The sequence below is a fragment of the Cupressus sempervirens genome, chromosome 5 (assembly GCF_028749045.1).
Source record: "Cupressus sempervirens isolate cs-2001-9-10 chromosome 5, ASM2874904v1, whole genome shotgun sequence".
Taxonomy (NCBI): Eukaryota; Viridiplantae; Streptophyta; class Pinopsida; order Cupressales; family Cupressaceae; genus Cupressus; species Cupressus sempervirens.
Window position 1 is genome coordinate 251,986,535 of NC_143122.1, and position 17,876 is coordinate 252,004,410.

At 34.3% G+C, this 17,876-nt stretch overlaps 1 protein-coding gene across 3 annotated transcripts in view; it reads right to left on the reverse strand.

The window, feature by feature from the left end:
• Positions 1–923: 923 nt before the first annotated feature.
• The window catches only part of LOC149555475 (splicing factor U2af large subunit B-like), a 59,491-nt gene continuing 42,538 nt past the window's right edge, over positions 924–17,876 (reverse strand). The window contains exons 5-19 of one of the 3 annotated variants that reach the window (XM_089829527.1): positions 14,568–14,641; positions 11,765–11,824; positions 11,609–11,669; positions 11,388–11,500; positions 3,874–3,989; positions 3,633–3,731; positions 3,460–3,535; positions 3,267–3,355; positions 2,773–2,836; positions 2,571–2,690; positions 2,411–2,492; positions 2,196–2,266; positions 1,815–2,010; positions 1,589–1,717; positions 924–1,296 (exon numbers count right to left, since the gene is read on the reverse strand). In XM_089829527.1, the coding sequence (XP_089685653.1) occupies positions 1,873–2,010; positions 2,196–2,266; positions 2,411–2,492; positions 2,571–2,690; positions 2,773–2,836; positions 3,267–3,355; positions 3,460–3,535; positions 3,633–3,731; positions 3,874–3,989; positions 11,388–11,500; positions 11,609–11,669; positions 11,765–11,824; positions 14,568–14,641 (1,163 nt within the window). In that variant the 3' untranslated portion in view covers positions 924–1,296; positions 1,589–1,717; positions 1,815–1,872. Of the gene's footprint in view, positions 1,718–1,814; positions 2,011–2,195; positions 2,267–2,410; positions 2,493–2,570; positions 2,691–2,772; positions 2,837–3,266; positions 3,356–3,459; positions 3,536–3,632; positions 3,732–3,873; positions 3,990–11,387; positions 11,501–11,608; positions 11,670–11,764; positions 11,825–14,567; positions 14,642–17,876 lie in introns of all 3 variants that reach the window. The other 2 variants (XM_089829526.1, XM_089829525.1) reach the window with 2 other exon arrangements.

Here is a 17,876-nt window from a genome sequence, read left to right on the forward strand (position 1 = left end):
TGGAGTTTAGTCCCTCTCATTTGTTTTAAAAACTTTTACAAATACTTTAAGCGTATCAAATGCTTATGTTCACAGATATGATTATATCAATACCTGTAGGCTTATACTAAATTTCCATCAAATAAACCTTGTAAATAGTGACTTAACAATAAGTCAAGACCTTATGTTATGCATGTATAATTTGGTATAAGCTTATAGGTGATGTGTATCTTCAAAGAATCACTTTGTCATATATGATAATCAATTTATTTTCAAACCATGCGATTGAACTTGTAAATGATCACAACTTCAACCTCTTATGACATATGTAATCAAAATTAGAGTAAACTATGTATGCTGTAATAACCTTGTATCCCAATATCAAGTGATTGTCAAAGTATTATAAAGAAGAGACCATTAACTGGATTATCAAACCAATGTCACTTAGTTATGAACCAGACAAGTATGTCAAAAGAAGATGCAATCAAGAGCATCTTATTGTTTGACATTAATGCCATTACTTGCCAACCAGAACAACAGAAAGTTGTAGAGAAAATAAATACATGGCCCTTCTGACAACCATACTAGATCAGTCTTTCTGTATTTACTTTGTTATGATACAAAGGTTGCTTAACAACACTCATAGTCAGTACCCACTACTTCAAAGAATAAAATATTGATTCAACAAACATATCGGCATTGTACCTCACATATTGGTTAGCAGCCATCTAACTTCACATTAAATCTTAGACACAAAATGCAGAATTGCTTACTTTAAATTCAGTAGTTGTCAACAAAGGGCTTTATGTTTTATAAATGTTATTGTTGTCCCTGCTGGTTTGAATCAAGTGTTTCGCCAGAAAAAAATGATAAAGCCCTTCTGGCCTCAAGAATAGAATGGTAATTCACATAATAACAGATCTCAATCATAGAAGCACAAGCAATGTCAATCCAAACGATGACTCATATTGCTACAACAAACAATACATACTTACCCATCCCTGATATTAAATTAAGTATGATTACAACAGAATATTGCATTTCATTTATCACCAATCCCGTACAAATAGGTAAGGTTTCTACATGATTCAAGCTAGCCATTCCAAAGAGCTTTTACCTCGGGCATTAAGTTGACTTCCAGGACTTGAATTTGCCTGCTGTAATTAGTAGCCAAGAAGTAGGGTGCGGTAGGTTCAGTAAATTATGCTATCTCAAAATTATATCTTCCGACAAGAATTGATGTTTTCTGGTACTCTTTCTGAAGCCAGCAGATATTCAGCCAAGTGAGCATGATGTGCTACGAAGTGAGAGAATATACTGCCATGCACAAGTGCCACAACAATTTTTTTTAAATTAAGGCTGAACTGGATAAAATATTCTGCATAACAAAATGTTTCTCTAGATCAAGTTATACCTTTTGTGGCCATACCCAACTACCTAATGCAATGGAAAAATTCAAACTGAAACACAGATCACAAGCACCTAATTGAAAGATGAACAATATAATTCAGAATAAAGGAGTCCTGTTAATGAATTCAACAAATACTTTTCGCATAATCTCGGGTTAATGTTACTGATTGACAAGATTGGCATGTATCAGCCTCCATACTCTCCTTAGTCCTCGATTGAACTTCTCTTCAGGATAGAATGTTGCAAGAACAACAATATTGCCTACATAAACGATGCGTATCTTGTGTGGCCAAACCCAAATGACACAACGCAATAGAAGAATTTACACCTGAAACACAGATTGGAATAACTTATTATAAAATAAACTATACAACCCTTGAATGATTTAACATATAGGAATTCTGTTAATGAATTCAAATACAGACAGAAAAACACTCAGCACTGTCCCGGGCTAATGTTACTGATCAACAGAATTGGTATCTTTCAGCCTCCATAATCTCCTTGTTCAAACTTCTCTTCAGGATAGAATGTAGCAAGAACAACATTGCCACCGAATTTGCGCCCATTAAGAGCTGAAATGGCTTTTGCTGCTGCTTGAGAATCAGAATACTCAACAAAAACCTGATTATAGTTTATGATGTCAGTACGGATAGCATAACTGAATATCAAGGTTGAGTGTGCCCAAGTATACATAATAACTGCAAATGGCAAAGTGGAGGTTAACTAGTAAGCCTGAATGGCAAAGATGAGAACTTTAAAGACTCTAAAACAAATGGCACATATGAAATGTGTTTGGTTGACTTTACCATCCCCACACCACATGAAGCTTCATTTTCGGATGGTCCAGGACGAGGGATAACAAGATTTATCAATGTTCCTACAATAGGTAAGTATTACTTTTCAATCTTAGAAGAGCATCTTTAATATAAACCAGAATCAAATATTGTTAACAAAATGCACCTCTAATTATTTTAAAACCAAAAGATGGTAAAGCTTGCCAATACTAAATCTTAATACTCACCATACTTTCCACATTCCTCACGCATATCTTCCAAAATCTCTTCATACTCATTATCATCCCTCAGATCCTCAGGTTCCACAACCTAATATGCATGATATCAATCATTCAAGAATAAAAACAAGAAATTTGGTGATAATGGAATGCCAAGTGTTGCTTATACCTGTGAAAGACGAACTACTTTTGTAGAATTATTGATCGGTTTATTGCTTTCAGTTTCTGTTAACAATCCCGGCATCATGCCAGACATACTAGCTGCTCCATTTAATTGTAGAGCTAGCTTCTGGTAGACATGCAAAGTAAAATAAAGACGAGAAATATATGGACCCAAGCAGAAAGCAGCAAAATTTGATTGTTACAAAGACCTGAACAGCAATTTGTTGCTGTGCATGAACCAAAACATCAACCTGCTCAGGCTTAGGCTGGCCACTGCATGTGAAATTAAGGACAGAATGGTTATGAAACCATTTCATTTAATCCAGTATACATCAGTTACTAGAAAACAAATGTGAAAAAGAACTAGAAATTACTACACTGATACTCCATTCACCCTTTAAGAAAATATAAGAGTAAATTAATTTTCTATTGTAAGATGACACATGCAAAGAAAAACTCCACTCAAACAACACAACACACATCAAAGGATTAAGAAGGTATAGCTTTGAATACAGGCCATATACTGTGCCAATTTAAAATATAAACCTCACAATTATTAAATTCTTAGTTCTCTCAAAGAGAGCTCAAAAATTGCCAAACTTTGGTATATAAGAAATTGTAATAATTTAAAAAATACAGGTCAGCAACTCCATTTAAAAAGTATCAATTAAGTTTTGAAGCTATGATAATGGATCCCCCAAACCTTGCCGAAGCTCGTCTGACAGTGAGTGTTCTATCACCCATCTTCAAACCATTTAGAGCAGCACAAGCAATATCAATCACTGCCGGATCCTGACATATAACCAGAGGAAAATTGAAGCCCATATTCATTAAAATTATATGCATAATTGCCCCACTATGTACACTGGTAGGACTCATTATGGTAAGATTCTAACCTGGTAGACACAGAAGCCATAACCTTTGGAGTTTCCTGTCTCACGATCCTTTACGAGATCAAATGCACCCAATGGTCTAAAAATATATAGAACGAAGATGAAATTACTTGATTCAGATACAACAGTTTTCTAAGTATCACAACAACTAGTGTCTAAGAAAGCCATTCACATACCCAAATGATGAAAGAAGATCAATAATCTGTTCTTCTGTTAGATAGTATGGCAAACCTCCAACAAATATACGATCAGGTCCATCTGCAATACTTGATGATCTACAAAGCACATGAATTCAGTAGCTAGTCATAAGTCCAAACTCTCAAGAAGCCAGTTACTAACAACTGAATTTTTAGTTTTTACTAATAGTCTGGGAAAGATAAGATCAAAACTTTTAATGAGTGCAGACTAAAAGCATACCCGGGAACCAATCCTACAGCAGCCAGGTTGAGATTAGAACTTGGTTGACTTGGTCCAAGTGGAGCAGCCAGCAAAGGATTATAATCACTTGGTCTCTTCACGCGAACAGGTACACCCTGATTTAAGCCATACATTTCGAATTTTAATTGCTGAAATTCTACAGAAAAATCTGGAACTATATTTGACACAAAAGCAAAGTTTTCTTATGAGGAATTAAAAATATCTCCCCAGTGCACCATTCTATCTGAATTTAGAAAATATCTAGAGTAATAGCACCACCATTTACCATCTTATCCAAGAGATTCACCAGAGGCAGCAAATATTTTCAAATATACAATTATCAAATGTAGGAATAAGATTGGCACCTGTTTAAAGTTCCCATTAAACTAAAGAATAAAGGTGTGCAAAACTTAATGTCCAGGGACGATTGTCACAGGCAAAACAATAAATGAATGCAAGACTCTTTTTCAAAAGAGCAAAGAGAATTTATGAAAATCATTAATAAAAAAAAAATTAATGAAAGAAACAAGAAAAATATCAATTCTCCTTTCGATTATGAAAAGCAACCCAAATTCTTCGAGAAATTTGAATAATATGAATCTTCTTTTTTTCAAATGTGACTTTACACTAAGACAGTTTACTCTTTCATGCAAATATCATGTTGAAAAAGTTGGACCGGCTGGACCATATAAAAAATTTGTACAGGCAAACTCAACTATTAAATCATGAACTAGACTAAAGAACACAGACAAGCTGTGTTCCACCAAGATTCCGCGAGAGGGGCAGGGGGATGTGTTTCAGGAACAGTTTTTAAGGCCATTTTTTGGGATGCCAGGGCACAGCAAAGGCGATGGCTATCTATGTATCTATCTATCTATATATATATATATATATATATATATATATAGAGAGAGAGAGAGAGAGAGAGAGAGAGAGAGAGTTGAAAATGTAATCATATTGACATTTACATTATAGAATTAAAAATAAAACACAACAGAGATCACATGAGAATCGAACAAATTAATAGTATTTAATTGTTTCCATAATTCACGTCAATGTGCATAAGAAAAAATAGTAATACTGCATACACCAAAATGGCCAAAGGCTACAAGCTTCCACAACAAAAGTCAAATAACAAACTCACAGATGTCAAAAACATCGTATTGGAGAGTATGATGGCTGCTTCTAATTGGCGTGTGCCAACATTGCATCAAAATCAGAACCTGTCACTGTCACTGTGAATGATTTTCCAACAGCACCTTCAGACCCTCCGTCTTTTTAAATTGCTACTCGGTTACAATTTTCTTTTGGATATAAAAATGAAGTCAAAAGCCTAATTAAAAAAATTGAAGTTGGAATTTTACGGCTTGAAGAGCACGTGGTTGACAAAAGGCAATTAAAAAATCTTTTTGTGCTTTTATTTTTGTTTGAAAATCTTCTAGAAAGAAGGGGACAATCAAGGAATGTCCAGACGTCGCCTCCATCCCCACAATGGCTAACCATCCCATGGCCTTCCTGTGACATCCCTGCCAATCATGAATGTTTCTTGTGCAAATGTTTTTAGGGGGGCATTGTTGTTATGTAGCCTAATCAGACTCGGAGGTTAATTTTTCCCCGCTTTGTTCGGAGAAGTTTCCCCCCATTTTTTCCTATGGAGGTTTGGGGGCAGCGCTCCCGTGCTAGGGGTCAAGGGGCAACACCCCTTGTCCCGGGGCAGCAACTAAAGCTGGGCGGGGTCAGACGCACTCCCTATCGTGATACAAGGCAGGGTTTGGGTGCAACACCCCTGAGGCCAAAAATGAATTTACTATTGTAAAAGGCGTCAGAAGTTATTTTTTCTATTGGACAACATTTTAGCCCTAATTTTGTAAGCGGCATATGTCTTGTATAAAATGGCTTAGGATTAGGGATTTTATGATGCATGATGGTTTAGTAGCTTCTTGCGGCAATATTGAGTTTGAAGGGATTGTAGCTAGTAATCAGGTTGAAATCACTGGATAATAATATTGAACTTCTTGTTTGGTGGACCCAACCCAAGGATCGAGTGAGGCACATTAAATCTTTGTGTCTTATGTTCGTTTATATGGGCTTTATTCCTTTTGTGATATAGGTTATTTTGAATGTAATTGTTATTTATGTCTCTCTAATCCTAACAAGCATTTTAGAAACATCCCTAAGGCGTCCCCTATCTTCAAGACGTTTCTAGAGCGGGGACAACAGCTAAAACACACAAGGATGCATCTCTGTGTATCACTAGAGACAAGACAGAGCACAAAAGTCTCTAAGCATGTATATGTAGTATGTTACATGCATATGGGAATATTAAACACCAACACTCATGGAAAAAAAAATTCAAGGAAATGAACCATAACATTTCATGATGAAGGGTGCACACAACATGTTCCCCAAAGTTGCCAAAAACAATTGAGGTGACCAAGGGTTACTCCTTCCTCATTGGAGAGGTCCAAAGTCCAAAATTCTCTAACCTTGTGGCGTGGAGGGCATACATCTGGCTGTCCTTAAAAGTGGCACAACAAGAGTACAAAGATCTCCAATTCTTTTACTATTCTACATAATTTCAATTAAGGGCACATTATCTCCTCGATATTTTTGTTACAAATTCAAGATATTTTATCATTAAAATGAAATATTAACATTACTCCACTTTGAACACTACATCACTTACCTAAATTTAGCTGATATTCAAAGAACAATAAAATATTTGAGGACACAGTGTACTATAGGCAGCAATTGAGTAAAACCCAAACAAAACAAGATTGACAATTACTGAATAGTTAAGCAAGATAGATCTTTGGTTCAACTAAATGCTGATACAAATTAGTAAGCTCTTTCCTTTTCCATGTCTTAGGGGTCCTTGATACAAATTAGTAAGCTCTTTCCTTTTCCATGTCAAAGGGGAGGGAATCTCTAGGAGAGGGAGCCCCCATCCTAAATTTGGAGTTCTCACCAACCTCCTCCCTCTCTATAGTTGAACACCCTCCCACTAAAAAATCAGTCTTTGTCTCCCTCACAATAAGCCATATTGGCCTCTGCCCCGATCCCTACTATGGTAAAATAATATATGTGTTATTAAACAAAGATCATGAATGATCTATATATACAAGATACAAGAGAATGTTTCTATAACAAACAGGAGAGAGGATATAGAAACCTTTATGGAAAAGAAAGTTTCCATAACGAACAGGAGTTTACGAGAACGTTACAAATAGAGTGACCATTAGAAAAAAACGGAAGAGAAAGTAAATAGGAACTATCTAATATCGTAATACCCTCCCTTAATGATCAATCTATCTTCAAAAAACACAAATTTGCATGTCCTTAAAAAGCGTAAAAGGAAGGCTCGGGTTGATGAGAGGTCTGCATGTTCTGCAATGTTGGTCTGTGGTAGCATTGACTATGGTAGGACAAGTCTTGGTACCCAGAACAAGAGCCTCAAGGCGACGGTACTTGAAAATCGTCATCATTCTTTGCCTCTAGGTGTTGTTAGTTCTTTCCGTTGAAACAATGATTGCCTTCCAGCATGAGACTGACGAGAGATGCCATTGCATGTTTTTCAATGAAAAAGTGTGAAAAAATCTGAGATGGCACAAACTTTGAGACAGATTGATGGAAGACCGAGAAAATTTGAAGACACCCTGATAAGATCTCGAAAAACCCACAAAGTATCTGATGTTAGATTTTGAATCTGCTGACTCAAAAATCGAGGCACAAAACAATGCACCCAGAAAAAAGTGAGACTAACCCAGTTAAAACCTGCAAAAATCCACCAAGAATCTACAAAAGTTTTTAAAACCAGCATGGAAAGAGAGAGTTTCAAAAGAAACCCTAGCCATTTTTATAAAAAAACAAAAAATGGCAGATTTGACTGGAAAAAAATGGTGGAAAATGAAACTATTAGACGAAAATCAGAGACAAGGTTTGAAACACCCTAAACGTCGGCCTTTGCAGAAGATGTGCAGAAAACACTAGCTCGAAAATGCCCAAAAAGGCCAGAAAATTGCTGACAAAGAATTGAATGCCAAATCCCTAGACGGGTTTGGAGGAAAAAAAATAGATGCAAATTTTGAACACACTCGGGCAAATATTTTGAAATTTTTGAACTAATAATTTCAAAAATGAAATTTAAAAATTTCGGCCATGAATTTGCTCTAATACCATATTATGGTAAAATTAAAAATAATGAATTTGTTATTAAACAAATATCATGAATGATCTAACACAAAGATCATGAATGATCTATATATACAAGATACAAGAGAATGTTTCTATAATGAACAGCAGAGAGAAAATAGAAACCTTTATGGAAAAGAAAGTTTCCATAACGAATAGGAGTTTATGGAAAAATTACAAATAGAGTGACCATTAAAAAAAAAAAAGAGAGTAAATAGGAACTATCTAATATCATAATACCCTCTCTGTCAATCTATCTTCAAAAAACATAAATTTGCATGTCCTTAAAAAGCGTAAAAGGAAGCCTCAAGTTGATGAGAGAGGTCTGCATTAACTGCAATGTTGGTTTGCGGCAGCATTGACTGTGGTAGGACAAGTCTTGGTACCCAGAACAAGCGCCTCAAGGCGACGGTACTTGAAGATCGTCATCATTCTCTACCTCCAAGTGTTGTAGTTCTTTCCATTGAAACGCTAACTGCCTACTAGCATGAGACTGGTGAGAGATGCCATTGCACGTTTTTCAATGAAAAAACGTGAAAAATCTGAGATGGCACAAACTTCAAGACAAATTGATGGAAGACCCAGAAAATTTGAAGAGACACCTTGATAAGCTCTCGAAAAACCCACAAAGTATCTGATGTTAGATTTTGAATCCACTGGCTCAAAAATCGGGGCACAAAAAACAATGCAGAAAAAAGTGAGCCTAACCCAATTAAAATCTGCAAAAACCCACCAAGAATCTACAAAAAAAAATTTAAACCGGCATGGAAAAAGAGAGTTTCAAAAGAAACCCTAGCCATTTTTAAAAAAACAAAAAATGTCACATTTGACTGTAAAAAATGGTGGAAAACTAAACTGCTGGACAAAAATCGGAGACATGGTTTGAAACACCCTAGATGCCGGACTTTGCAGAAGATGTGCAAAAAAAGTGAGCTAAAAAATGCCCAAAAAGAAGGCCACGAAATTGCAGAGAAAAAATTGAATGCCAAATTCCTAGTCGGGTTTGGAGGAAAAAAAGTAGATGCAAATTTTGAACACACTTGGGCAAATATTTTGAAAATTTTGAACTAACAATTTCAAAAAAAAATAAAAAAATCTTGGGCTAAGAATTTGCTCTGATACCATATTATGGTAAAATAATGAATGTGTTATTAAACAAAGATCATGAATGATCTATATATACTAGATAAAAGATAATGTTTCTATAATGAACAGGAGAGAGGAAATAGAAACATTCTTGAAGAATGAAAAAGAACAAAAAAGAAAGTTTCCATAACGAACAGAAGGAGTTTATGGAAACATTACAAATAGAGTGACCATCAGAAAAAAATAAGAAAGAGAGTAAATAGAAACTATCTAATATCGTAATAGTCCCTTGAGCCCCTAACAATATCTATGCTAATCCAATTGTGTTATCCTAGTGTGGGTAGGAGTAGGATCCAACCCCTATGTATATCTCAATAGCTTGGGTCGCACCCCAACAATTATGCACCTTATTATAAAGGAGAGGAAGATGGGGGGCATTCATGTAAAAAGAGGCACATCTTCAAGTATAATTAGATGCTCTGAAACCAGTTATTATATAATTTTATATTATAATAAATATAAAGATTACTAACAATAATTATATATTTTACATTATAATAAATATAAAGATTACTAAAAATAATTATATAATTTTACATTATAATAAATATAAAGATTACTAAAAATAGCAAATTGAGGTTCTCATGGTGAGAACCTATATACTCACCACACTTAACCTATGTCCTCCTTGGATGTTGGAATGTGCAATCAAGAGAGTAAAGAACTAATTAGAAAACTGAAAAGTTATATTGGAAAATCATTTAATATCAGTACCCTTTAATTCAAGTGGATATATGCATGAGTAAACTTAGGTCACAATTAATTCATTTAGGTTTGACCATAATGTAAGAAGAATCTAAATGCACCGATCAAACAAGAAGAAACTGATCAAAAAAGAAGAATCTAAATGTTGCATCCCCAAATTTATCTTCCATTGGGGCATGAGTAGGATTAGTGAATGGACTGAGGATGATCTTTGAATCTGATTCCACTTGTCATTATGAAGAATAGAATGTGATTTCTCTTTTAAGAGCAAATTGATGTTCTAGATTATCTGCTATCTCAAATCTAATCGGATCTTCCTTAACCTGGCTCTGATACCATATTAAAGTAGATTAGATTTATTGTTGAGTAGGAATATAGTTGTTTTTAAGTTTATTATCTCTAGAATAATGCTCTTACTAACTTACAATTCTTTGCAGGTTGCTATCAGAACAATGAGACGATAATATGTCACAATAAATGTGGATAATTCTGATATTGATAATACTTTACTTATTTCTGAATTTGTATCACAAATTTCTGACTATAGAATAGAGAGATCGAACTCCAAATGACCTGCACTAATGATTTCGATACTTGTCATTTCATCGATCTGGTTTGGAATATATATTTGTTTGAAGAGACATGTTGATAGATGACATAGACATGTCTCTCCATCACCATGTCTACAAACCATTTCATAACCGGAATCTCTAATCAAAGTAATATTAACAAATTGTTATCGGTAATATAGCAAATAATAAGATAAGAAACTGATATATAATTGATGCAATTTAATAATTTATACATTATCGATGGAAGTAATTTATGTTGAATGTCGATTAAATCGATACTCATTTATATAGAAAAGATAATGATATTCAATATCAACTTCATGCAGATTGATATATGCAGATTTCTACTTCGAAGAAATAACAGTAATGATAATCAAGTTGGTTAGCATGAATGGTGAATTAAATTCTCATATGATTAATATAATGATTTTTGGTTTAACGTTTAATTATGTATGTATGTATATCAATATACTCAATGTATATTGATATACATGCATGCATAGAATCATAGATCATTCTATTGATAATCATCATTCATCTTCATCTGACCAAAGCTATCATTATTAACAAACACAAATATATAAAACATAAAAGCATACAAAATACCAAAAACATATTAAGAAATTTGTGGGATCCGACTCATAACTGCCATTATCATCCCCAATACCTTGGGCAGCATCGATTAAAATGTTGGGAATACGGTGTTGAAGCTCTAACTGACATTGCAGAAAGGTGATTAAACAGCAACAAGAACCAATCAAAGTATACAATTTCATCCAAGGATAAAAAAGTCTTACAAAATTCTTATAAAAAAGTCTGGTACACACAAGGATTTAAAATAGAACAGGAATCCATCACATGATTTGATTAGATTTTCCAGGTTCCAAACTAGAGTAATACCTCATAAACAATCCCATCCAATGCCATGGCATTGCTGGCTTCCTCAGCTGTACGCATTTCAACAAAGGCAAATCTCTTCTCCTGGTTGATGTAGACATTAACAACGGCATCCCCTGAAAATGTTTCCTTGTAAGTGTTTGACGGCAAGTATTCACACTACAGTGAGCAACCAATGTTTAACATCTCTGGAAATATGCACCATTTAACTAGATTATAGATACCTGGCCCAGCAGTGTTTCCTCCAATGGCTGTCATCACCTGACTAAAATATGCAGCAACATTCTGCATCAGGAATCGGCTTTAATTTAGACTACAAATAAAGCCCTTAGTAAAAATGTTAAACTAGAAAGACTTAACATGTCTACACATCAACTCACCTGTTCATTGGCAGTAGGAGGTAATCCACCAACATATACTCTTCGAGCATGTCTAGTTGCCTACACAACAGAATAGACTTCAATTAGGCATGTAAATTTAAGTTTAAACAAACCTGCAAAGCTATGGTCAACAGTCTTAAAAGGCTTCAGGAAACAAATGCATATACGAGGAATTAAATTAAAATAGGACCCAACAAGGCATAAAAGTCGAGCAGTAGAACAGCACCTTTTCTACGATTTGTATACCTACTCATTAAGTCCATGAAAACTGTAACCATAACATTGTACATTAAACAGACAACTAATGTGTTTATAACACGATTTTATATTTCAACAGAGCAAAGAAGAAGCGAACAGTTTTAGCAGAAATGGACAGATTCAGCATCAGAACAACGGAAATTTTTAGCCTCTAGATGCAAGTTAAGGCTCTGCAAAAATGTTGTAATCATATCAGCATGAAGAAGTGTATTGAAAATCGCCCAAAAATGAAGGTAGCAGTTCCAGTGGTTGGACTCGGACTAAATATTTAAAGATTAATCTCGTATTGTATAGTGCTATCTAGTTTATTGTGTTAATTATTAATGTTTACTTCAGTGTTATAGAGTTCTTGCTAAATTACCACATATTGTAATTTACACTAGTTATTTACATCTATTTTGATATTGCTGCATATTCTTTATATATATATATATATAAACAACTTTGTATCGCAGGACAATTTAAATCTGCAAAAGCCTTCAATTGGTTAGCAAACCTTTGATTTGTTAAGACATAAAGTTGTTGAGGCTTTTGCAGTATAAATGTGAATATTTAACAATACATTAGAAGCCTCTACAATTCGACACGTTCATTTCAGTTGCTAGAAAAAAAGATTTGATATTATATCTATTTAATCTTATGGCATCCATCACAACCTACAAAACTGCTGACAAAATGAATATCAGAATAATATCTTTATTATTAATTATTTAACAGTCGGCATCGCAACTTAGTATAAATATTAGATTGTTTCTATTTTACACGTCTCCTTATAGGAACATCTGTTTTCTAATCATTCAATCATTCAATTTAATTCCTTCATTGTTTTACCAAAACATGGTATCAGAGCGGGTATAAAAACAATTTTAAAAATTTCTTCAATAAATATTTCGAATAAAAAAAATTTGAGAGCTTTTCTAGAAGGTTTAAAGTTGCATTGTTTTCCATTGAGGATTTCTGGTGGAAATTAGCAGGTTTCTGGTAGTCATTTTGCCTAGTCTCACCTTCCTCCTCTGTAGAACCGCCCACATTCTTCCATTTTTCTGCAACTCATGGCTCAAATATTGAAGTTTGATAATTCATGGATCATAAAAACACAAATTCTGCACATGATCTTTTCTGCAACGAAGAAAAAAATACTGGCCTGTGGTCAAATTTATCTAGCTCACGCAACCATTTCATGATGATTTACTGCCTTAATAAGGTCGCTACACAAATTTGCAGCCTGTGTTTTTGCAGATGCAAACGTATTTCACATTTTACAGAGGCAAAATCCATGACAGGTCTTCTATTCAGCTCATACGACACTACTTTCTGGTTTCTGGTTTCCATGGCATTTTGTGATTTGCAGTGAGTTTTTTCAAGGGTTTTATTCTTAGCTAGGGCTTTTCTTCAACCCTGTGAACTTCTGTGTACTGGTTCTTGCCATTTTTCAGTGTTTGCACACCTTTTTTCCCGCCAGCTAGGGTTTTCTATAATCCCTTTAATTGTTTGGTCAGTATAAATTTTCACCTATGTATTCTTTATGGGTTTTTTGCAAATATTTCTGGTTCTTCATCAGGAAAAATTGGGTCTGAAAAATCCGTACATTGTTATTTGGCCAGTCCTTGTTTTTAAGTTTGTACCTGGATATGCCTCTGTGCATTGGGATTTAAGCCTTGGATTTTGTAATCAAATTTTTGCCTTTTCAGAATTTCTCATTTGTTGTGCCTTGGAAAGTGTGCAGATGGCATCTTTGACTAATATAATTAGAAGGCAATCAGCAATTCATCAACAAAAATTGCAACATATGGAAGCAACTGATGATGACTATATTTGAATATTGTCATCTTGATGAGCTTGTTTCAGGTAAAGAGACTCATCCTACTGAACCTAGACAAGATAAGGATAAGTTTGATGAGCACAACCAAGAAACAGTTATGCTTATCAAACTTTCAGTTACCAATGATCAGCTACCGAAAGTACCATCTGGCAAAACAGCTGCAGAGATCTGAACTATTTTGAAGGAACTCCATTGGGACATCAAATAAGAGTCCTGTGTTCTTCCTGAACAACCAGCTATTTTCTATCATTATGGCTGAGTGTATGTTCTTACAGGAGCATCTGACAAAGATTTAAGGACAATCTACCTCATTCCTATGAGCACTTCATCGAAACGCTCAACATTACTGCAGCTAATGTTGACTTAAAGTTTCCAGACTTGTGCACCAAACTTTTGCAGCACAACTGTTGGAAACAACAATTTGGTAGTAGTGTCACTTCATCCTCCTCAGAAAAAGCCTTCACTGTCAAATCATTTCACAAGGATAAAGGCAAATCTCAATCAGCTCAACACAAAGGCCTCAGTCAGCCTCAGGATAGCTCAAAGAAAAGAAACATTACTGTATTTATTGGCATAAATTTGATCACTTGATAAAGGACTGTCTGAATCACTTATCAACCAAAATAGTGGACCAGATTTTGAAAGTATTGGCACTGCAATGTTAATTCAATATATAAGATCAAACAACAGGATTGCAAGATAAATCAGTCTTGGTGAACGTACTTGAGTACCACCAGCAAATGGAAACATTGAAGTGAATACTCCTGGCATAGCCTGTCCAATTCCGGGCATGAGGCCTGCATCAAAAAGCAAATTTCAATTATTGCAAAATAATAAATTTTGAAGCACTAAAAAACTATATTTGAAATTTCAGTTGAAAGCTGAACCTTAACTACCTGTTGTAGTTTTCACATTAGGTAACAACTGGAAGTATTTACCCAGACCCTAGCCATTATTCATATTCTCTCCTTATATAAAGGATTTTGTACATCTCAATATGCACATGGCAAGAAATTATTCCATTAACTACTAAAATTAATGATAGCATACTTGATGATGGATTACAGATATCAGATAAAGCAGAGAAAAGTAAGTAGTGCTGAAAATAGCATCCAAGTAATCAAATTTTGTAAAACCCATTAAGTACTGCCTCAAAGAAATACATATGCTATATGAAAAGACATCTTATAATTTTTAAATCAATGTAGATTTTATGTAAGCTGACAGCCATTAGATTAAATAACTAAAATTTCTACAGAGCACAGCCTTTTGTATTTGATCTTTTAAATACTGCACAATGGTAATAAAGAACAGCACAAATTTTGTCACCAAAGTTCAATCAAAAGATCTTTCTACTTGACGAAATTTCGTCAATGTTCTGTCTGAAAGCAGTTCGTGAGAACTATAAGTCTCAAACTGCAGCTAAATTACTGAATGGTCTGAACATGATGCCGTTTCCAGGCATGTGTCTTACCCGAACTTGCATCTGAATCAAACAGGGCTTCAAGAAATTCTTATTATGTATTTGGTAAAGAATAAAAACAATTTGTCAATATTTTTTATTTATAACGCGTTTACTCTATTCATTGTTCTTTGTATGCATCATATTTGGTAAGATTTTGTTTTTAATTTATAATTAATATATTTATTTTTTAACATATATAGATATTAATTTATAATTAATAAATGCAATTTTTAATATATATTAATTTATAATTATATACATATATGATTTTTAAATGCTTTTTTCTACAGATATGACAAAACATATACAATACTTTTTTTTTAAAATTGCCGCACCCATGTATCCAATTGCGATTCCAAATCCAATTCAACAACTTTAAACCACAACAATCAAATTAAGTAACATCAGTCTACTATTTCTTTGATGGGTGACTCAAAACTGAACAGTTACAAGTAATGAGCGTGGATAGTGCATCCTCAACCGATTAACAATTGTGCATATGCAAATAAATTGAAGTTGGTAACTAAAATTAATCTGCCCACTCCCATGACATTAGGTTCTTCTGATTGCTGTTTTCAAGTATAAATTCCACCAACATATTTTTTATTTGCCAGTTGTGAATTAGCAGAACTTCCAACTGATGGTACAGAAGAGATGGACCATAAGAATACTGGAAAGAATAAGAACTGGTGTTAACTGAATCTCTAAGTCTCTAGGATGATCTTTTGCTCGACTAGAAGTGCCTTTACCATTGACTTTAGAAATTAAAACTTGTTGAAATAATGTCCACTGTGCTTGTGCTGAGGACAGTAGTTCCTCCATTAACAGGAGGTGTTATACTCTTAAAAGGAAGTGTCTTGAAGGATGAGTTGACAAGCATGGAAAAAGCCAGCATGGCATGGAAACGAAGTAAAAAAATAATTAAGATGAAAAAGACAAGTTGGATTTTGCTGATCCCTGGTGTTTCTTGGCTTCCACCTTAACAAAGCTCAAAGCATGCCATCGAAGTAATGATAGTAAGAAGCTACGATCATTCCAGATATGGGGAAACAGTCTTTGGAAAAAGAAAATTCAAATTACAATGCCCACATCAGTGTCTTGTACTTACGACTTGGCATAAAGGCAAATAAATTGATCAACAAAGAATGCAGAGCTACATCTGCATGCTTGGTGAAGATGAAAACAAACTGTGAATAGTTTTTCTTTACATCTAAGCCTAAGGAAATAAAAAATGTTGACCAATAGTTTCTTCCATGTCGTCTGATAGCTATCAAGCTAGAGATAAACATCTGTAGTACCCAACACCATACTTTGCCAGCTCAGTAAATACCCATTGAATTTTTATGGCAGCAAGCTTATGCAGATTTAAGTCACTGAGCCCAAGAACCAATTTTTTTGAAAAACTCTGTAACATCCCCTTGTCAGGGTATACCGAATTTGCCCAAAGATAAAAACTCTAATAATAAAATTTATTTACAAGAGTTTTTTTTATTACACAATACCAAACAAATTTAGGAAATAATCAATTAACATCAAACAAAATGATGATGAAGATTTCTATTTTAAACATGCATACAACAGATTTTTCCTGATGACCAACTATATTAGAAACTTGCAGGGAAAGCACAACAGGATCTTGGGAGAATATCCGCTACAACTAAGCCAATAAGAACCGAACAACCAACCAAGTCAATCCGACCCATTGAACCACAAGCAATCCAACTTGATTGGTGGTCTACTTAACTGAGTGAACCCGTATTCCCGCATCTCCCTGTTATGTTTCCTTGTCAACTCCTAACATGATTGCTTTATGAAAACCCAATGATAGTTACTAATCCTAAGATTCTTGATGGATTGGCAAGTTAATTAAATGAGAAATCATTTTTAACCCACTTCACAAACTAATAAATATTGGATTCAGTCATGTGGCATGCCAACAACTTTGGAAATACAATAATCGGCTGTATCTTATTGCCTTGTAATTGAGATGTTTATTTCCTTATGATACAAATCAGATCTGTATTCAATATTTATTTCCATATGTTGCCCTGTTTCCGCTACAATCCATTTTTGAAAAAAATTGAGACTAATCTTTCCAAAACAAGCCTATTTTTATCAAAAATGGTGAAATGCTCGTAATTTATTCCTCATTGCTCAAAATATCAATTTTTCAAACTTAAAAGGTTTTAAATGCTCAAAAAAAGAGTGTTCACAACCTAAAAGTGCATAATATGCTCAAAATTTGAGCAATCAAAACCAAATCGGTTTCAAGTGCTCAAAAAATGAGCATTCATAACTTGCTTAAATATCAATTCTCAAAATTTGAGCATACATAACTATGTAAAGGTTGTGAGTGCTCGAAAAATGAGCAGGCATAACTAGAAGTGGTTGTGAATGTTTGATGAATGAGCATCCTGAGCTGGAAATGGTTGTGAGTACCTAAAAAAGTGAGCATGCACAACCAAAAGGAGTTCAAAATGCTAAAAATTGATCAAACAAAATTTAAAAAGGTTTTTAAGAGCTCAAAAATTAAAGAGTTTTGAATGCTTAAAAATTGAGCATTTCTA